Source organism: Podarcis filfolensis, assembly GCF_964270895.1.
Source record: "Podarcis filfolensis genome assembly, chromosome: 2".
Taxonomy (NCBI): domain Eukaryota; kingdom Metazoa; phylum Chordata; class Lepidosauria; order Squamata; family Lacertidae; genus Podarcis; species Podarcis filfolensis.
In genome coordinates, this window is record NC_139605.1 from 32,770,215 (window position 1) to 32,793,265 (window position 23,051).

At 41.1% G+C, this 23,051-nt stretch overlaps 1 protein-coding gene across 15 annotated transcripts in view; it reads left to right on the top strand.

Annotated features, from left to right (window-relative positions):
- The window catches only part of LOC310756452 (contactin-4), a 536,818-nt gene that overhangs the window by 423,865 nt on the left and 89,902 nt on the right, over positions 1–23,051 (top strand). For 14 of the 15 annotated variants that reach the window (XM_083600569.1, XM_083600561.1, XM_083600560.1 and 11 more), the window contains 2 exons: positions 11,490–11,626; positions 13,365–13,494. In XM_083600569.1, the coding sequence (XP_083456695.1) occupies positions 11,490–11,626; positions 13,365–13,494 (267 nt within the window). Of the gene's footprint in view, positions 1–763; positions 890–11,489; positions 11,627–13,364; positions 13,495–23,051 lie in introns of those variants that run through there. The other variant, XM_083600565.1, reaches the window with a different exon arrangement.

The following is a 23,051-nucleotide window of genomic DNA, read 5'->3' on the forward strand; positions in this document are numbered from 1 at the left end:
CCTTTTTTCCTCTGAAAACTGTTCCTTTATACATCCCCCCGCAAAATGTCATATTTTGCTGCAACCCAGCCCCCTTCCCACCAAAAATCACTGAAACCCTACTCAAATCTTTACTCTACACCTCCTTCTCCCCAGGTCCTGCCACCATAAAATGCCAATTAGCACGAGAGGGCCCAGAAGAAAGGCAAATAACTATATTCTAGAGTTCTTTGGACCTAGCCAGAGCCAAGTTTCCTTAAAGTTGTTGGGATAGTGTGATGGCGTGGTATGCTCTTCGCAATAAGCACCTCTGCTCAGTCAGAGATATATACAGTTCTTTCTTTTACATATGTACAGGCAGCATATTACAATCATACATCTGAATCCTCCAGTTCCGATTCTGAGAGTGGCCTCCGCTGGCTTCTCCTCCAACAGAAAAGGCGGGGAAGCTTCATGTGATGCCTCTCCCCCCTCCTCTTTAACTCTCTCCTCTCCTTGGCAGACGAAACAGGCATTGCCTCACTACCGGTGCCAGAACTTTCTGTGCGGTGCTGGGGCTCTGCTTCAGCCTCTGAGAGCCCTTCCGCCTCCTGGCTCTCCCCTCTTTCCTCAATCGCCACTTCCTGCCCATCTCCCTCTTCCTGTTCCTGCTCCTCCCTGGCAGTCCCATGACATCACCCCCCCCTTCTAAGACCCCCTCATCTGTGTTGCTCTCGCTTTCTTCTGAGGATTGAAACCCGAAAAATTCTTCCTCATCAGTCTCCGCAAATATCTCCTTGAGTTGCCAATTGTGGGGTTTGGGTTTGTGGGGGTATCGCACATGAAATTCCTCTTGTAACTCCGGCGCCTGGATATTCCCTGCCAGTTCCCAAGAGTTCTCAGCTGCAGGATCACCCTCCCAAGCCACTAGGTATTGCAGCCTGTTCCTTTGCCACCTGGAATCTCCTCTACCTCTCCACCCTGCTCTACCAGTGGAGGAGGTGGAGGAGGTTCCCTGGCCTCCATTTGATACCTATGTGCTGGATTGTATGGTGACAGCAAGGACCTATGAAACACAGAGGTGCCGTAAAATCAGTTTGTCGTTGCTGGGCTTCTCTTGATTGCTATCAGCCATGCTGCTTGCTATTTTCATCTTTCTACTTTTAATCATTTCTGCAAATCCTAGCTTCATACTGCTCCTTTGCGCTGTCTCCCTTGTTGTTTTGGCAGTGTCTGGTTTGTTTATTAGTAGCAGGTAATAAACCTGCTGTGATTTGTGACCTTTTCCTTTTTAATACTTTTTCTTTATTCACATTAACAGAAACTTGGATATCTTTCCCTTGATACCACTAATCCTGTTTCTTTCTCAAATGGATTTAACTTTTCCCACTCCTTGTGGCAGATCAGTATCAATTTGGGGGGGGGGCTTATTAAGTTGTGTTTTCCTCCATCTTGTGTGTTTTCCACTTTTGACAGTCCCATGAGCCATCTTAGTTCTCCATTTAACTTGCATAGTACTGTTATTTATCACCTTGCTCGTTCCTGTTATCCTTTCTCTCACTTTCTGAATCATGGCTTACTTTCCCCCCCTTTCCTCCTCTGTTCCACTGAGTGAACATTGTTTATTGAGAAGTTGTTCAGACCATGTTCAATGAGGGTTAACCTCCCTCCACCCAGATAAGTGTGCATGTAGGAATGCCACTTTTGGATTCATCAGCAATATCTTCTCTTCTGATCTAAGGATCCCTCCAGACAATCTACTTATTGAGCATTCATCAGATCTGCCTTTCCCAACCTTTCGTTTTTAGATGTTGTTAAACTACAGTTCCCACCATCCTTTGCCATTGGCCATTCTGACTGGGGTGATGGGAGTTGTAGTTCATCAGCATCAGAAAACCTAAGGTTTGGATCTGTTTCTTAATCAACTTTGATTTCTTTTTACACTTATAAGTTGGTTCATGCTTGTACTTACATGAAAAGGCAACTGATTAATTCTATAAAGGTAACAAAATAAAATAATGTAGGCCAGAACAGAATCATGTTAACATTTCACATTAGCACTGGCTACATTTTATTTTATTTATTTCATAAAATTTATATGCAATTTAATTGTATATATTTCTTTAAAACCCTCCAAGTGGGAAAATATGTTTCCCTTGCAGTCTCAGCTTGGACTATATCCCTGTATTTTACTTTTAAAAGTTAACCTTGTCTAGAGGTGATGCCCCACTAGCCTGCTGTTAAAGGTGATCAGTGTTTAACTTGGAGTGTTCTCTTATACGAATAACTTGACTTCAGCTGCCTTTTAAATTTGAAAATGCAAACCACGAAAATGTTCCCCAAGTTTCATCAAAATAGCCATTCCAGACCTGTCATACTGAAAGCAGCTTGTCATAAGATCTCATATAATATCCTGCATTAGTGACAAAAGTTGAATGGTAACATCTTTAATCTTTCCTTTTTTTAATGTAAGAAATATATATATATATAATGGGGAGGGGGAAAACTGCAATGCTGGCATTGTTTTTCCAAGTTGTTTCTACTGGGTCAAAAGTTCACATTCAAAGAAAGGAACACTGGAACGTATTTGATATGGAAAATCAAACTTGTCACTTACTTACAGCCTTTCTCTGTGAAATGTTCTATCATAATGCATCCCTGGAGATTAAAATCTGGCTCTAACAGTGTTACTCTTTTAAACTGAGTTATCTGCCTCTGTGAATAGCAAAGAAAGCAAAGGAAGATGAAATTCAAATTTGCCTGCTTGCCGCAGATAAACCAGACTATCTTTTTTTTGTCACCAACCATATTATTCAGCACTCAGTAAAGTTGTTGAAAGAGGTTTGCTTGTTTGTTGCTGTTATGCTGACTCTAGTTTTCTTTTGCGCTATATATATATATTATCAGTGGCATCAACATGCTTCATGTTCAGTATGGTTAAACAGGTTGACGCAGGGTGAACAATTCAGCCTCTTTTCCTCCACCTCAGTTGTACAGTTTCACAGCTTAGCCTAGTAGCATGTGTGAAGGGAAAGCAAGTTAGGTTATAGAACATTGGTACACTTTAATCATCTTGGGATAGTGTGAGGAAGGAAGGCACAGATTCTTTTAAGACTGGCCAGGTGCTTTTGTTTTTGTCTCTCTGCTTGGAAGATTCCTGTTTGCTTCTGCTGCTTCAGAAGCCACAGACCTGATTGAAAATGTAGCAACCTGCTTTGTTTATCCCCTGTGATTGTCTTGCAAATACCGTATTTTTCACTCCATAAGATGCACTTTTTTCCTCCTAAAAATTAAGGGGAAATGTCTGTGTGTCTTATGGAGCGAATGTGTGGTCCCTGGAGTCAAATTGCCCAGGGGCAAAAAGCAGATTGTGTTTTTTGTTTTTTTTTAGAAAGAGGGAAGGGGGTATTGAAACAAAGCCGCCGAGCAGCTGATTGGCAAGGGATAGGGAGGGAGATAAGGGACTCTAGAGATAAAGGAGGCTGCCTGGGAGGGGGGAGGTAAAAGCACATGGATCCTCAGGATTTTTGCATTGGGTCACCCCAAATTCTCCATCAGATCACATAGCATGTCCATGGCTACAGCCTGCACCAAAAAACCCCCACATCCACTGTTTCGTGGGGCCGCAATGCCACAAAAACGTGGTTACAAAGCACAGATCCACATGGATCCTCAGCATTTTTGCACTGGGCTACCCCAAACTCACCATCAAATCACATAACATGTATGTGGCCACAGCATGAACCACAAAAATCATACATCCACTGTTTCGTTCAGAATTTTTTTTCTTGTTTTCCTCCTCTAAAAACTAGGTGCGTCTTATGGTCAGGTGCGTTTTATGGAGCGAAAAATACGGTATATAATGCCACCTGGAAGGGAGCACTTAAAAGACAGAGAGGACTCTGGTATCTATGACAAATCTTAGAGCTGTTTCATGTCCTTGGTTGCTTCTATTAAAAATCATAGTTGCTATTACAAATTTCTGCAGGTGGTAAAGAGGATTCACTTGGGGAGGTGAGATTTTCAGCAAAGTTCAAAGGCCCACTCCTGGCTATATTTGAAATTAAATTGTGAATGTGTATCCCTCATACTTCTTTTAGCACCTCACAATAACTAGTAATGTTATCAACACAGTTCAAAGTATTAAGAACGTAAGTCTGGTCCAGTAGCACTCTTCTTAAGTTCAGTATCCTGTTGCCAATAGTGGCCAACCAAACACCTACAGGAAACTCATAAGCAGGACATGAATGCAATAGCCCTACCCCTTTTCTGCCCTCCGGTAAATAGTACTTAGAAGGTACTGCTTCTGAACATAGATATTGCATATAACCATCTTGGTTGAAAGCCATTAATACCCTTTTAAATCTACCTGATCTAGTAGCTGTCAGCAACCTTTGTGGCAGCAGATTTCATAAATGAATTATTGGCTGCATGAAAAAATGCTTAATTTATATGTCCTAAATCTCCTGCCAGTTTCTTTGGATGACCCAACTTCTATTATTATGAGAGAGAGAGAGAGAAATGTATTTCTCAGCACCATGCACCAGTTGCCTTTTTTCCAAACTAAAAGCCACTTAGGCTTAAGTCCAGGGACACTTCTCCTCTGGTTAGTTCCATAATCAACTGTTCCAAGACACCATATTTTTGGGTGTTCTAGGAATTCTACCTCTTTCTTGTGACTAGAGCATGCATTTACCCAGTCTCTGTATGAGGGTAATTGAAGTCAGCCATCATTACAACATTTTCTTCTCCATCTCAAGATTGCTTCAGTTTTTTGGTCAACGATGTCCTTAGCACAAAATTATTTTTGTGACTGGTGTTCCCACTCACAGAGATTCTGTGAAAAAGTATTTTCCTTTTAAGTATTCTAGCTCTCAGCCTGTTACCAAACCTAATGTTCTGAAATAGTAAGGATCCATTACTGTCAAATTATATGGTTTTATATTGTCCTTCCCTTTTATATGTTTTTGTTGAACTGTCTGAACTGAAAAGGGAAGGAAGCAGGCAAAGCTTTGTATCCTCATCTATACTGTACATCTGAAAAAACGTACACTAACCTCAACTCTATTTTTAGTCTGCCTGAACACAGAATTTAACCTTGGTGATCCCTTGCAATAAAGTAAAGGTTTGTATCTCATTTAGAAGTACAATGGAGCCCCTTATGAGGCTAATGGGAACTGAGCTAATTCTAAAAGAGCTGATCCTGATCTTGCAAAACAGCATCAGAGTAATGAAGTCGTTTGAACTGCTGTGGTTTAAAATATATATATTCCAAAAGGGAAAAGGAAACAATTATATCTCTGGCTGTAGTTTCACAACAGTCAGTGTGGCTCATTCCTCACTCCTTTGGTGTGAACATTTGTGTGATAAGAGTATGCAGCATTATGAGGTGTGACTGGTATAATGAAATTTCCTTCCTTGCTTACACAGATGTATATAGACTGAGACATTGTGAAGCAATCCAAAACTTGGAAAATGTTGGTTTTTAGTAGGTTTACATTGTTGGCAGACCTATTTCTACTGAAGTAGCCAAAAGCTTTCCTGATGATATCCATGGATCTAGTGAAAGTTTCCCTTTCAGTTAATACTGGATCTGCAGTGCAGTTAAAGGAATTTTAATTATTGAATCAATAGATTTTTCTTCAGTTAACCAAACAAATCTATCAATTCAGTTTTGCATAAGTTTGCATTTACATAAAGCTGAGATTTATTAAAATGCAAATACAATATTAACTCAGCATTCATTGGATTACCTTTGTCCCCACACTGTGATACTATTTCTCAAGGAAGGCTCAAGGTGTCATGTGCACAATTCCTAATTTTTAACTTTAATAATAATAGTAAATTTTATTTGTACCCCGGTCGGAGCCGGGCTCAGAGCAGCTAACATCATATAAATAACACAGTATACATAAAAACAGTCATCAATTAATTAAAATACATCTTAAAATTAATTCAGACAAATTAATATCTGGACAAATGTCAGTTATCAGGTTATCAGTTATCAGATTGAGAGCGGTTAATATTTTAACCATCTTTAGCATCTGAATACTTTAGCATCTGGTATTCGGAGATATATATCTTATTGTTTACTGTCATGATTAGGAAACAGCATACAAATTCACTTGCTATATGACAGCAAAGATGCATCTGGTATCCCAACAGTGGCAAATCAAGAACTTCCAATGATCAACCCTCTACATAAGATGCTGCTGGGTTGTCAGGACATAAGACGTCTTATTTCAGTGCCTTTCACACACTCTCTCTCCAACACCTTTCCCCTTACAAGAAAAGATTGGCAGCAAGGCATGTGACCAGCAGGACAGATAAACACACAAAAGCAGGAGACATGCATGTTGATGCATCCATTCTCCCCCTGCTAACATTAGGAAGCAAGGGAGCTCATCAGAGCTAAAGAAAGAGATGGGATAATACACTCATCTCTCTCTCTCTCTCTCTCTCTCTCTCTCTCTCTCTCTCTCACACACACACACACACACACACACACACAGTCACACACGAGACCCCTCATGTTGAATGACTGCACACAGACACACACAGCACAGTATAGCACCCTGTTCCCAGCTATAGCCAGATAGATGCATATACCACCCACTTGTATATACAACAATATTCTTGATCCTAATATATTGCTACGGGTCACTCCAATCTCTGCTGAGCTGAGTGAGATTCCAGGGGTCTTGGCTCTTAACCAAGGTTTGTGTTTCCTTCGGAGTGAGGCACAACAGAGACTGTAGTGCCTTTAAGATATATGGCTTTGTTTACACATATGTACACCTGAACCTTGTTGGAGAGAGTACAGAACATCATACCCCAAGAGTGTCTTCTGTTGCTTCTCCCATAGCTCAAGTAGGCTTGTGTTCAGAGCAGAAGCCAGCCATGCTCCCCAGTCTCTGGGTACAGCCTCTCCCAGCCAGTCTGCATGGAGTTCTTCCCCCACCTAGGGAAACCCAGCCAGATGGGTGGGGTATAAATTTTATTTTATTTTATTTTATTTTTCTACTCTTTTCAAAAACATCCTGCAAAAGGACACTTATTCCTGCCCCCTGTAACTCTGGCAGCCTCTTGCTCCTCAGAGCCAGGGGAGGGACAATATTGGCATTGGCAGTTGCCCTTAACGGCCCAGTACTCTGCTCTCTTTGTTTCTGAATGGCACCTCTATCAGCTGATCTCCTGAACAGGAAAACAGGTGCAGCCTGTATTTTTACAGTGCACCCAACATTTACCCTTAATACTCCCAAGTATTAGCTAAATTCTAACATTTACTAAATTTAAGAATTTAGAGGGATCTGGCCCCTCTACAAACTCATCACAATATATTCCCTAGGGGTAGGGATGTCTTTCTAAATTTGCCTCCCCTCTTCCCTTTCCCACACAGATAAACACACATTCCCTTCAGAGACGCCATTCCCAATCTTCCAAGGGAGCCAACAAGCAAGAGGCACCAGCTCAGGGCCTCAATATCTTTTGGAGTGCTTCTCCCAATAGAAAACTACCCACACCCTTTGGTCTTCATCTGAGGGTCTCTTCCGAATAGTTCCCTTGCAAGCGATTTGAGGGTGACATTAAAGGAGAAGGTTTCCTTGGTTGTTGATCCCCATCTTTGTTGTTCTTGTTCTTGTTGTTTAGACGTTTAGTCGTGTCTGACTCTTCGTGACCCCATGGACCAGAGCATGCCAGGCACTTCTGTCCTCCACTGCCTCCCGCAGTTTGGTCAAACTCATGCTGGTAGCTTCGAGAACACTGTCCAACCATCTCGTCCTCTGTCGTCCCCTTCTCCTTGTGCCCTCCATCTTTCCCAACGTCAGGGTCCTTTCCAGGGAGTCTTCTCTTCTCATGAGGTGGCCAAAGTATTGGAGCCTCAGCTTCACGATCTGTCCTTCCAGTGAGCACTCAGGGCTGATTTCCTTAAGAATGGATAGGTTTGATCTTCTTGCAGCCCATGGGTCTCTCAAGAGTCTCCTCCAGCACCATAATTCAAAAGCATCAATTCTTCGGCGATCAGCCTTCTTTATGGTCCAGCTCTCACTTCCATACATCACTACTGGGAAAACCATAGCTTTTATTATACGGACCTTTGTTGGCAAGGTGATGTCTCTACTTTTTAAGATGCTGTCTAGGTTTGTCATTGCTTTGTTTCTGAATGGCACCTCTATCAGCTCATCTCCTGAACATCTTTAGGCCCGTTTGATGGAAATGTTTTTGCTGCTAGAATTTTCGCTATTTTTTTCCCAGGCTTTCTTATGGGTTAAAGAAATGATTTTGCTGCAATGTCTTGATTAGATTTCATGCTTTTGGACGAAAGGTTGTAGCGTTTGGGACTTTTTAGTTTAGAGAAAAGACAAGTAAGAGATGACGTGACAGAAGTTTATAAAATTATACATTACATGGAGAAAGCGGATAGAGAAAAGTTGTTCTCCCTCTCTCAGAATGCTAGAACTCATGGAAATCCAGTGAAACTGAATGCTGGAGGACTTTGGACAGGTGAAAGAAAGTGGTTCTTCATGCAGTGCATAGTCAAACTATAGAACTCGCTCTCCCAGGAGGCAGTGATTGCAACTGACTTGAATGGCTTTAGAAGAGTTGCCATGTGTCCTCCTTTTCCAGGACACATCCTCTTTTCCAGGGGTAAAATTTCTACCTGGATGGATTTTCTTTTTATTTGCCAAAATGCCTCTGGCTATATTTTCTGGATGAGACATAGACCTAACTGGAGACTTGCTTTCCTCTTCTCCTGCCCCACTCAGCAATACATCACAGCTTCTATAGCCTACAAATAGTAGGGGTATTTAAAATGAGAGTCGTCATAGCATCTTCTTTTTTCGCTCTTCAAAATATGGCAACTCTGAATTCATGGAGGTGAAGGCTATCAATGGTGATTAGCTATGATAGCTATGCTCTCCCTCCATTGCTGGAGGCAGCAATGCTTCCAGGTACCAGTTTCTGGAAACCACAGGAGGGGAGAGGGCTCATGTGCTCAGGTTCTGCTCCCTTGTTTCCCACAGGCATCCAGCTGGCCACTGGGAGAACAGGATGCTGGACAAGATGAGCCACTGGGCCTGATCCAGCAACCTATTCCTATGACTTCTCAGTAGTGAAGTGAAATTATATATTCCATTTATTCAGCAATAAGTGAAATATATAATGATAAAAATAAATGTTTACAACTTTTGTGTATATGACTCAAAGGCATATATGTCGTCGTGTTTTGTGGGGGAAAGCAAAATCACTGAAGCTGAGAATACGTATTTTTTCATTATATAAAAGTTAATTTATGCACCCAAGGACATGAGTTGTAATAGTGCTTTTATAGACAAGGATGCCTTTTATTGTACACTTCACACTTGCTGAAAAATAGCCTTGGACTCAAGAATGCATGTTTTGACAAGCAACTTCAGGCAGCTCTTTGAATCCATAGATTATCTTGCTCTATGCAGATCTTTTTTGTTGTCTCTAGAATTGTCCTTTATAATACTGAAGAAGTGAGGTGATAGAAGCTTTGTGTGATGCTAAATCTGTCAGTTGTAGTGTGTTGCTTTCTTGTTAAAGAAAAACCTGGGGTGTATCCTATTTATTTTTTATTATGTTTGTCAATCTGTTTCTCTCTCACCCCTCCCCACCTCACCCCACCTCTGAATCTCTTTAAGTCTTATTTTCTTGGCATATATAAATTTCTGAGCTAAGTTTCTTCAGCTTTTCTTTTCTTCTTGTTTTCTTTCTTCTAGATCTGGGAGAATCTGTACTGTACATTTGGAATTAGATGTTCAGCTGCCATTAACTTTAGTTCCTATTTCAATTAATTCACCCAAAGGAGCTTGAACTATTCAAAAAGATCCTTGCTGCTTGTTCCTTGTTGGGTTTATCAGCAAGTAATGCTGATAGCAGAGATGGATTTAAAAGTAGCAGCATCATGTTGGTATTCAACCTGACACTTCTTGTTTATCAAGCTTTTGCTGCTTAATTCTACCCTTGCAAACCTTCCTCTGATCTCATCTAAACCCCTGGGGGATTTTAAAAGTGGTTGTCCTTTGTTGAAGAAATCTGAAATTGTTTTATCTGATTATAGAGAGACACAGCATTGTAAAATACCCAGGTTCATAGAGACCTCTGCTGGCATAGAATATACATATTTCTTTAAGCTTTGGACAATTGTGTGTGCAGATTTCAGTCACTATTCATTAAGCTCAATTATCTTTTGGACTCAGAAGCTTCTGTACGGGGCTCACAGTAGTTTGCCATTCCAGGGACAGTTTAACTGTCTAGTTTCTCTGATGTGGCAGCCTGAGATGTCCCCAGAACATTCACTGTCACTTGTGTTTGTTATCTGAAAGCAAAGTAATAGCAGTCTTATAAACTTGAAATACATATCTTTGGAGGCTACAGAGGAAAAAACATCCCCTGGGAGACTGTTTTAAGTTCCACTTATTTCCCCGAGCAAGTTAAATAAGTGGTTAAATCTATTTCATTGCAATTAATGGGACACGTAATGTTCTTAACTTTGGCTTGATTATGCTCATATATTTTCCTCTCAAATATGTTGCATGGGGAAGTTAAGCTGTTTCTATCCCCTAGTTTGAGTGGATGGTATTCAAGGTTTACTCAGGGTAGACCCATTGAAATTAATAGACCTAACTTAGTTAAGGGGACTTAGTTAAGGGGACTTCTCTGAGTAAAACTTGGTTGAATACCACCCATTGTCTACAGAGCATGGAACAAGATGGCAAATGTATTTCTGATTTCTCATAGTTTACACATTGAAGCACTTTAGACTCGAGAGTAGACCTAAGTGCTTATGGTTTCTGCAGGTTGGAATTTGATGCATGCAGTTTGCAAGCATACAGGATAAATTTATTTTCTTAGGTACAACATAATTGATACCAGGACTGGGCAGCATTTTTATTCTCCTATCTGGCAGGTTATTATGCTAAAGAAACATACAGCTTTCCTTAGAAATAGGGAGCACATACACACTAAAAATGGTTTACAAGGTTAGCTGTCATAGATTCTCCAAAGGATATTGGGAATTGTAGTTTAGTGCCAGTTCTGAGAATTGTGATTTTCACAAACCCTTGGAGCTCCCAGTTTCAGGCTTTCCTGGGAGGAGGGGATAACTATAAGTTGGCAGTCTATGCCCAATTCAACACATTTAAAGCAATGAGTACACTGGATTAATGCAATGGGGGAAGCCATCCAGCTAAAACATTCTTGCTATTAATATCTGCAAAAAGGAAAACATATTTCCTTATTTCTTTTACTGTGTCTCTAATGTTTAGAGACGAGGTCCAATTCACTTTCAAGAACAATGATATGATATTTGCTTTTTTAAAAAAAATATTAAGTTTTTATTGTTAAAATAATTCATCATTAATACACATATATTACAAATATATGATATGATATTTGAATGTGGTATTATATAAATGTGTATGTTAGGAAGAAAGGCGTTTGAAGGTTAATGGCACGCAGAAAACAAACACTTGCTTAGAAGAGTGTTGCTGTCCTCCTTGCAGCTCCTCCAAACTGGATTCAGAAAATAAGTGATGCTCATGTGGCCATGGAAGAAAGCATATACTGGGAATGTAAGGCAAATGGGAGACCAAAGCCTTCTTACAGCTGGCTAAAGGATGGCGAACTGCTTCTCCCTCAGGTATGAGTAATATTCAGGCTTGGTGTCCTTGATGCTTTTGAGTTGGGTGACAAAACTTGAAAGGATTTGTTGTGAAGTGGTGACCTTTTTCATCTCTGTATAGTTTGTTGCTGTTGAGAAAAAGAAATTAATGAAACCGAGTGGCCTTAAAATTCCATCTGTCCCATTGCAGACTTCCTTCCCTGCTGAGTGAATGTCACAGAATCACCTTGAGCTTTCCTTGTAGTTAAAACAATGACACTTCAAGCCATACTTTTCAAAGGCAGAAATTACCCTCAGGCACCTAATTCCCAGCCAAATGTTCAATGAAAGTTAGGCATTTAAGTGCCACTTTCTGCCTTTGACAAGCGTTTCTCTGAATCAACTGGAACTTAGAAGCTGTGGGACTCATTTCCAGAGGACATTTGCTATGAGAAGAAGGGTACATAAAATGGCTGTATATTTTTACACTCTGTACAACTCTGTAGGGGAAGGAAAAGTAATAATGGAAACGCTAGTTAAGTGTAAGTGTGAACTGTGAAAAGAGTGAATGGGAATATACTTACTCAGGCTGTATAAAACACCTTCCCTCCATTTCCATTTTTGAGCGTCTGATTTTTAATTGAACTTTATGGGAGGTAAACAAGCCCTCTGGTCTGTAATAGTAACCCCATTCAACTTCTTCAGATCTCTGCAAGAACTGACAACAAGGGAGTTGACCTACCATTAGCAGTGGCAGAATGAACTGCCTAAAGATTAATGATCTATGGAAAAGGAGGAAATCTCATTAGCACCCTTTCCATTCTATGTCTCACCAGAGGAGATCCTTTCAGTCCTTGAATGTCTCAATTATATAGGCAAACTAGGCAAATTATTCACTCTCCGTTATCAGAGTGACCAGCTTTTTTCTTTCTTAACCTGCTCTTTGATGAGTTGCCTAGATTCAATCAAGCTCTAATAAAGATTATGCAAACATAAAATTGCAACCCCACAGCCAAGTAGAAAGTCGGTCAGTTTTTTAAAAATTATATTAGTTATATGTTTCGTTGTTAAAAATACACCCGGATGCCTATTGTACACAATGCTGTACTGATTAAAACTGATAATGTGAGTTCCATATCTGTAGGCTGACAAATGATTGCAGGGTCCTGTTGTTCCACATGCTAATTTCACTCGCTTCATGCTGGTCACTGGCAGATGGTATTGAACTTAAATCACATTAGATTAAAGTAAGGATCGTTAAATGATTAACATTTACATCTTTAGGGTTTAGGGTTTAGGGGTTTTTGATTTTTGTTTTAATTCTGGTGGGGTGAACTGCATACAATAGCTTTGCAACACTGAATGTGATTACTGTTCCCATTAACCTTCAAGGGAGCAGAAAGCTAATAGTTCTGCTGTTCCAAATCTTCTGAAGAACTTGCCTGGCATGATTAAACCACAACACACTACAGGACAGAAGCAGTATTAGTTGCAAGTTTATGTACTTGAAGATACTATTAATCTCAATTGGGGAGGGGGTGATATACTGTTTAAATGGCATTTACCAACTACGATATTGGTTTCCTCCATTCAGCAATTAATACGATATAAATTATTTATCAATAGATGACATCATGTAAATTGTTCATAAACTTGCGTTTTCAACATCAAAATTGATTCCCCCTGACAGGTTAAAATAAATGATATGATTGCAGCAATGCATACATTCTAAACACGAGCTTTTCAAAATTGTGTTGTGCCTTTTGCTATTTTGCAGGAAAGAATCTTGATAGAACATGGGACGCTCACCATCACCAGTGTGAACCTATCGGACACCGGCATGTATCAGTGTGTGGCAGAAAATAGACATGGGACCATCTATATCAGCGCAGAACTGAGCGTCATTGGTGGGCTCCTTTTACTTAACAAATACTGAAAAATACATGTTGGCCTGTTTTGTTGCCTCTACTGAAGTCCGCAAATAACTAATACTTATTTTTATCAGAATTTATATCAGTCTAGGCAAAAGGCCCACTCACCTTGTCACAATGATTGTCTGCATACATGAACAAGTCATAAACACTTCATATTTGCTATCATCATCATTTTGCTTCAGCTGTTACAAATACATACTTTGGAGGGGAGAGGATAGATGATTTTATGCATAGTCTAGTATAAGAATTTGGTGGTCAAATTGTTCAGTTGCTTAGAGCATGGTGCTGATAATACCAAGGTTTCAGGTTTGATCCCCCATAATGGGACAACTGCATGTTCCTGCATTGGACTAGATCAGGGGTTGTCAACCTGGTCCCTACCACCCACTAGTGGGCGTTTCAGGATTCTAGATGGGTGGTAGGGGGTTCTACGGCACAGGCTGAATCCTCCTTCCATCAAGCACTGGTGGACGGTAAGGAAATTTTACCATCAAGAAAGATGCATTAGTGGGTGGTAGGTATAAAAAGGTTGACTACCCCTGGACTAGATGATCCTCAGGATCACTTCCAACTCTATGATTCTATGAATGACCCAGATTTGAACTTCAGGGAACACAGGCATATTACAGAGGATTATGGGGAAATGTTCTAGGACAGGGATTGACAGATTTCATTTTTGCAAGATCTTAATACAACTTTGAGGCACATTAGCCAGATTCACGTGCAACAGAAACTTGGGGGGGGGGGAGAGAGCAAGAAGAGAATAGGCACTTTTTCTGCCTGGAAATTATTTTCAGTATCAATACTGAACTTACTGCTCCTGGTTCCCCACATCCCACACCTACACTTTCTTAATTTCAGCAGCTTAATTTAAGAAAGGAGAAAGTCATCTTTGTTGCTGATCTTATTGGCAGCCAGAAACCCTTACAGATCTGTTGCAAATCATTCAGAAGTCAGCCATTGCTAGTACAGTGGTACCTCGGGTTACATATGCTTCAGGTTACATACACTTCAGGTTACAGACTCTGCTAACCCAGAAATAGTGCTTCAGGTTAAGAACTTTGCTTCAGGATGAGAACAGAAATCGTGCTCCGGCTGCGCAGCAGCAGCAGGAGGCCCCATTAGCTAAAGTAGTGCTTCAGGTTAAGAACAGTTTCAGGTTAAGAACGGACCGCCGGAACGAATTAAGTACTTAACCCGAGGTACCACTGTATTGCTAGTTTTGTCCAGTATAAACATCACTCAGTAGTAACTGTATGTGGTATAAATAGAACATTCTGCATTTTTTTTTAATTTGGAAAATTTATAAACAGATTGATCAAGAAGTTCTCTAAGTGGTGTCCAATGGGCTAGGATTTCCTGGCTTGGTAGAGCTGGTTCTTATTTTCTCCTGTGCATCCATATCCAAGCTGTTTGGTCCAACTGGAACTTAAGACATGGGGAAGGGCTATAGCTTGCTTCAGATGCCCCTGGCATCTTCAGGCAGGACTGGAAAAGTCTCCTTTCTGAAACCCTTGAGACAAGCTTCTAGTCAGTGCAGGCAATACTGAGCCAGATGGACTCATGGAATCATAGACTTGTAGAGTTGGAAGGCATCCTGAGGGTCATCTACTGCAACCCACTTCAATGCAGAAATCTCAACTACATCATACATGACAGACGGCCATCCAACCTCTTCTTTAATATCTGCAAAGAAGGAGAGTCCACCACATTCTAAAGGAGTCTGTTCCACTGTCAAACAGCTCTTACCACCAGAATGTTTAGTCATAATCTCCTTTCTTGTAACATGAAGGCATTGGTTTGAGTCCTACCTTCTGGAGCAGGAGAAAACAAGCAAGCCCTTTAGATATTTGGCTATCGTATCTCCTCTTGGTCTTCTGTTTTCCAGGCTAAACATACCCAGCTCCTTCAGCCATTCCTCACAAGCCTTGGTTTCCAGACCCTTGATGATCTTGGTCACCCTCCTCTGCACGCATTCCAGCTTGTCAACATCCATCTTATACTCAGTATATGTCAGCCTCCTGTGTTCCTAGACCTCCTAGTGTACCTTCTATACGGTATTTTTTTCTGTGCAGTAAATCTGTAATTACTCCACTCTTTACACACTGAGGGGATCCTCAGTTTTAGTTATTCTGATGTGGGCATTTCACATTTTGAATTGTGCCACAGAATCTTGCTTTAAAAGCATAGTCAGGACTTGACTGCTACAGGTCCTCTTTTGGCACTCCATTCCCATCCCAGCCTCCTTATGCCATTTTGTGACTTTTTGTGCAATGAAAGAAGACAGCCTTTGGTGTCTGAGTTCCTCTCAGCTGTGCATTACAGTGTGGTAGCACTGACTGAATCATTATTGAAGAAACATGGAAGATTGCAAGCCTAATTACCTTGCTTTTTAAAATAAAAAAGAGGGGGTAAAAGTGAATGCCCCACAACACAGGCTCTCCCCCTGTTATGGATCATGCTGTTCTGCTGGGCCAAAGAGAAGAGGTGACCCTCTCCTTCTAGATAATGAGCAGTAGGGATTTCCTTAATGGCCACTAGTGGCTGCTCATTTCTCTTTATCTAATAATGTTCTGTAGAAGCTTTAAGTCACATGTGCATGTGTGGTGGAGGCTGAAAGAAGCAGTCCATGCAGTTTGGATTTGGACAGAGAGTGAAAATGCATTTCACAGTCCCGCCCCCACCTCCCCAACCAGCTAGCAAGAAGTAGCCACAGGAGGTGGCTAGAGTGCTGTTGTATCTGCTGGGGACTGATGCTACTTTTGGTCTGGTACTGCCTTTACAATTTCTTGCTTCCCTCCTGGCCAATCTGTATATTGGAAAAAATAAACAGATATTTCAAAAGATCCAAAGTCTTCAGTAGTCTCTCCGCACATGGAATCTAACATTGTAAATCTTGGAAAAACACAGAGCGCAGCATAGCTTTGATCCATGATCTGTAGCCAGTGTGGTGTAGTGGTTAAGAGTGGTGGACTCATAATCTGGTGAACGGGGTTCGCTTCCCTGCTCCTCCACATGCAGCTGCTGGGTGACCTTGGGCTAGTCACACTTCTCTGAAGTCCCTCAGCCTCACTCACCTCACAGAATGTTTGTTGTGGGGGAGGAAGGGAAAGGAGATTGTGAGCGACTTTGAGACTCCTTAAGGGGAGTGAAAGGCGGGATATCAAGTCCAAACTCTTCTTCCTCTTCTTCTGTGGGTATGCCTTTCAAGTGGGTTTCCTGAAACTTTCACAGTAGCAAAAATGTGGATGTGACATGCATCCACTGGCTGTCTAAGCTTGATACATGATCAGAGTCCAGCATTCATCTCCACAAGATGTAGTGATGGCTTCATGCTGACGTGGGTTTTAAGAAGCAAACAAATGGGTGAGCTGTGGGTAAGATCCAGAGGAGCTTCCTCCAATAGAGAAGACTTAAGATCTCAGATTAGAGCACATAGCATGTAAGCCTTTTCTGAAGAATAGCAGTATTTCTAATTAGCAACACACACACATGCTACCTCACAGGAGCTACCTGTGGTTTCCTACCAGTGTGCACTCTCTAGGTACTGACTGAACTCTTCTGATGTGACAAGAAGCATGTAGATTTAAGGTGCCAGAGTTCTGACTTCAGATTTTCCTCCTCCCCCACTAAAATGATAGTTCATGCCTTAACCACTGGTTAAGGGAGCATCATTAGATGCTCCCAAAGATTCTAACTGCTCAAAAGTAAATTCTCAGCATAAAACAGCCTATGTACAAAATGTGTTGTGTGTTGCTGGTAAGGAAGAATTCGGAAAAAGATGTAATACATAAAGATGTGAGCATTTTCCCCAGCTTCCCTTGGTGTTACTTGACCTCTGTAAGACCTTCATCGTTAAGTGCTTGTCCTCAGCCACTCTTCTACATTGGCCCATATGAGGGGGGAATTGTAGAAAGTCCTGTAGTGGATGGCAGATCGGTATTATCTCTCTCCTTAGCTTTCTTTAACAGTTTTTAAAGCTCTCTGCCAGAGGCGGGGGCATAGTTGCTTTTAACAGCCTCCATCGGGAAGCTGACATTTCCTCTCTCCCCACCTCATAATGTCCAGGATTTAAGTGTTATTCTAGGGTGTTCAGGGAGTGGTAGTGTCTACCCTGCTATGGTTAGTTGTGTTCTTATCTACTTTTAGCACTGCTCCCCCCATAATTTCACAGAAGTGTATTCTTACCCCCCGCCATGCCATGCTGAAAATTCTCCTTCTGCATGGTGAAGGGGCAGTAGGATGTCTGCATAGGGTTCCTCATGAGCTGGACATCTGATGACATAGGAATCCAGGAAGCTAGCATGGTGTAGTGGTTAAGAGCGGTGGACTCGTAATCTGGTGAACCGGGTTCGCTTCCCCGCTCCTCCACATGCAGCTGCTGGGTGACCTTGGGCTAGTCACACTTCTCTGAAGTCTCTCAGCCTCACTCACCTCACAAAGCGTTTGTTGTGGGGGAGGAAGGGAGAGGAGATTGTGAGCCGCTTTGAGACTCCTTAAGGGGAGTGAAAGGTGGGATATCAAGTCCAAACTCTTCTTCCTCTTCTTGCATAGAAGACTATCTTTCTTGAAATGTATGCACAAAGGCTGCAGAAGTTCCCCCTTGGTGTTTGCAGGTTGAGGGCAGGGCTAGTGAAACATGCAACATCGGGGTGACACCAGCAGCATGACCTCACTGCCCTTTCTATGGTTTGGTGCCATAGTATGAACTTGCAGTGAACCAGAAACAGAACCTTTTAACGCAGCCAGCAATATAAGCTTGCTCTGTAATCAGGAGCTCTTATCTATGAGACTGTATAGGCTAAGCCATACAAACAGAAGAAACAGCAACCAAGAAACTGACCTTGAATTGGGTGTTTGTTTGATAATGCGCATAATTTTTAGCCACATGTCTGCTGTTCACATAAAACATTGGAACGAATCATGTTATGATATGTGCAGGCTTTAGTTCACACTAAACGTAACATGTGAGTACAAATCTTGCTTTTACACTTTCTGATGTGTCAAATTTACACACTGGGATTGTTTGATTGTAAGCTAGTCCCATGTAATTCTCCATAAAACTGATGCCAATATAACATCTTTGGATCAAGATAGAAGACTTCCAAAAACGAGTATGTCAAATTGCCCGTTCCTCTCTCCTTCCTTACCAAAACCATCTTTCTTTTTTGCTGTCACCAGGTGTTTTGCTCCCTTGTACTGCTCCAAGAAACCTTTTGAGAATCAATATAGATATCCAAGCAGTTTAGAGGCCTTGATTTCATAGGCATGGTAACCGTCAAGAACTATGTTGTCAGTTGCCCAATATTTTGTTTTTAAAACAGTTAATACAATTTGTGAGTAGATAGCATTGTGTCTGATATATTTCAAAGAGAATGTTCAATATTGAAATTTTAATCTCTTCTAAAGAGGAAGGTTTAAGGTGTTCGTTGAGCAGCAAGTATTTGGTTTTTGCTGGGCATTTTTTTATTAAAAAGAATAGATGCCTACAAAGTGGTGGGGGAACACCCCAAAATTATTGCTGCTGGAGGGAAGAACAAGTGACATTCAACAAATTAGAATCCATAGTGGCAAAATCTATTAGGAATGTTACCTTTTGTATAAAAGAAATAAAAATAAAGCCATAGATGCTTCTTCAGGCTATTCAGCAGCTGCTATAGAAGTCTGCCTTACACACTGATTACAAATTATAGTATAAAATCAAGGACTTCCAGTTTGTCTTGTACTAGATTAACCAGAGAACATGTAACGTATATTACCTGTAACCAGAGTATTTGAAGGTTTCTGAATAAATGAGTGTAAGAGTGGAGGAAATACTTTTATGTTTCTATGCTGTCAGAGGAAATGTGACCTTCTGGCTGCTTCCCAGTTCCATCAATATAGTATAACAACAACAACAACAACAACTTTTATTTGTATCCCACCCTCCCCGGCGGGCTCAGGGCAGCTAACATCAAATATATAACATTGGTATAAAATCAAGCAACAATTAAATTACCTCCTAAAAACAAGTCAGGATCAAATTAAAATCTAATTAGATGGCTTTCCGCAGGATTAGGGTTGGGAACAGTAAATGCTCATCAGGCCCAACTGTTTACACTGTTCTTATATGGGCCTGTGAGAATGCTGGGAGGCCTCTTTCGTACTAGTTCTTATACAAAAAGGGAAGGGGAGTCAGGCTGAGCCCTAACCAAAGGCCTGGCAGAACAACTCCGTCTTGCAGGTCCTGCAGAAAGATGTCAGATCCCACAGGGGCCTGATCTCTTGTGGCAGAGCGTTCCACCTAGCTGGGGCCAAGGCAGAAAAGGCCTTGGCCCTGGTCGAGGCAAGCCTAGTCTCCCTGAGGCCCGGGATCTCCAAGATGTTATTATTAGCAGACCGTAAGGTCCTCCGTGGGGCATACCAGGAGAGGCGTTCCCGTAGGTACGAGGGTCCTAGGCCGTATAGGGCTTTAAAGGTTAAAACCAGCACAAGTATATCTACTGAATGACTAGGACAACACACATCTCATTCAGATGCTAGCACATATACACATAGAAAAACCGTAAAGCATGTTTGTGTGTTTCACTTTGGTTTTACATGCAAACTGTTCTCTTTATAAAGAAACATTTTTCAAACCACATTTGGAGCATTCCCAATCTGTGCAGCTGCCTTTTTATTCTTGTACAGCAGCTATTAAATTCCCTGCGACCATTTTTATATTGAAAATTTTCCTGGACGTATAAAAATAAATTCAAACGGGAATACCATTATATAGGGAGTCCTTTGTTACATAATTTAAACAAGTATTTGTGCACGAGGGGAGAGGTAACAACAACAGGTAATCATACTTTAAAATGTATTTTTTTGCCTATACATGAGATTGATCATTCTGTTTTTAAAAAGAAAAACTCATCTCCAATAAACAATTTTTTAAAAACAGACTGAAACTCCTCATAACAAACAAACAAAATTAAAACTAAACAAGAGGCATCCACTGAACATGAGCAGAGGTACATGGCATTTTTCATACAATATATATCTATATTCCATAAAAAGTGGATGTGTTCGCTGTATCTTAAGACCTTAAGAATTTACCAAATCTTATTGCTGGGATTTCTTTTAAAGGGTAGGGACTGCATAGAATGCTGAGCAGCTTGCCTTCTCTGCCCATGCCCTGTGACCCTAATTTTCTCCAGAGTCTCAGTGAGATCTTGCTTTGTCCCTTTGTCAGGCTGCCAAACATCTATAATGGTCACTGGGCACTGGAGGTATTTTGCACAGGCATCTGTCAGGGACAGTGACCTGTCACTAAAATTCAGGCCTTTTTTCTCTAGCCACTGTGCTAAGGAAAATTATTCTCAAGGCAGTAGATGATGGTATGTTTCAGACGTTTTGTGGCAGGGCTGTATTTGAACTGGAATTTGGAAAATTGAGGAGACATGTTAGATTCATAGAATCATAGAATTGTTGGAAGGGACCCAAGGGTCATCTAGTCCAACCCCCTGAAATCCTCTGGAGTATTTTGCCCAATGTGGAGCTTGAACCCAAGGGCCTGAGATTAAGAATTTCATACTCTACGGACTGAACTAGCACCACTACTATGTGCCCATTGGAGTGGACAATCTCTGTTCTGCACCAGTTCCTTCCGCTTTTGCTGCCAATGTAACCAGGAAATCATATATTGTTTATTCATTGGATTTCATACCCACCCTTTACCAGGTCCCAGAGCAGGGTACAGCAATAAAACATACCATCATAAAATGACCATAAATCACGGGAAATGCAAAAGCAATTAAAAACAGTTCCATATATAAAATAATTCTTTTTTAAAAAATCATATATAAAAACATTGCAAACATTTTAAAATAGTTCCACATGTAAAATAGTTCCAATACTTAAAAGGCTTGTTGAGAGGATTTTTTCTAAAGAAGGAATACGGATGCATCAGGATTCCCTAGCACAGTCAACCATAAGGGCTAACAGATATTGGACAATCTCAGAAGACTAACCATTATCAAGAGCGGTCCATCCCAATTGGTTGGCCAAAAGGGAGGAGCAGGACACTGAGAAACACTATTAACTGTCTTTCTGCAAAGAATATATTTGTCCATTGTTCTGGGATTAATCAAGGAAATTTATGGAGGATAAGGCTGTCAGTATCTTCTAGCCATGATGGCTAATCTCTGCCTCCACAGTCAGAATGTGTCTGAATACCAGTTTCTGGAAACTGCAGGAGGGGGAAAGTTCTGATGAGCATGAGTCCTCCTTGCAGGCTTCCCTTAGGCATCTGGTTGTCCATGTGAAAAGAGGATGCTGGATTAGATGGGCCATTGGCCTAATCCGGCAGGGCTCTTCTTATGTAATACGGTCATGCAATTTTTGCGTTAATTAAAAGGAAACTCTGACTTGGATATAGAGATCCCAGGAGTTTCATAGGACTATGTTGATGACAGAATGGGAATGGGATTCCTGTGCAGCACCTTGCCCATCCTGAAAGTATACTGGAGATGCATTGGCTACCCTCTGAAACAGCATGGGAAGTGGAGTGTTCAGTTGTAGGGAGAAGGAAGGATTGATTGAAATGTCCACCACCACCCTTTCTGTCAATGGGAGCCTCCACTGGATCAACTGGCCTTAAGTTGTCATGCAACAGGAGTGCTGATCCAGATGAAGGACCTAGTTCCTTAGGCCCAGAGGGTGATGCCTTTCTAATCTGAGGAATACTTCAAAAAGCTGTATTTTGTGTGCTGATAACAGACAAAGAACCCAAGCATGCTTTGTTTCTGCAAAAAGTTACTGCAGTGCCAAGAGACTTAAAACTGGATGTGGAATGAATAGATGTCCTAAATATATTAAAAGTGAAACACGAAGCTGAAGCATTGCTGTCCAACAAATGCATTGCTAAGTCTGCTATAATTAGAACGTTCCTTAATTAGAGCGCTCACACAATAATATGCTCTCCTTCATTTTGAATTAAGCAGCTATATTCTCTACTAGGAATAAGGGTACCTGCCTTTTACTGATAATTTTTAATGCAGACAGGAAATAAAGGCTTAATCATAATTCTTGGATAATATGTTCTTCTGTCGTATCGTTCACAAACCTCATGTTTGCCACTTGGTGTTCAGTAGTTATATGTTTTCCGTTGTAGCAGGCAAATGCTATTACGGTCAGACAGATTACTTGCAGTGCAGGGAAGGGAACCAGATTGAAAACAAGAGTTGATCTCTAGTTTTCCAGTGGATTTTTATTGGATTTTATTATGATTATTTATTTTTAGAATTCAGTGAGTAAGATTTCATTATGACTCTACCCTTCCCCTGAAATGCCTGGCACCGCTTCACTCATCATTATTGGTCCTGCATTTTTTGAGCACTTATGGAACTTCCTTCATTCTTCTTGTTCCATTCAAAGACTTGCCCCTTCACACATCTAACATCTTGACAAATGCCAATGCCAGATCTCCTTCCCAGAGCTATGCCTCCTTTCCCACCACTTCTGCAGCTGACGTAATTGTTTTATTTGTGGCCTGTTCTTTCCTTTCCGTC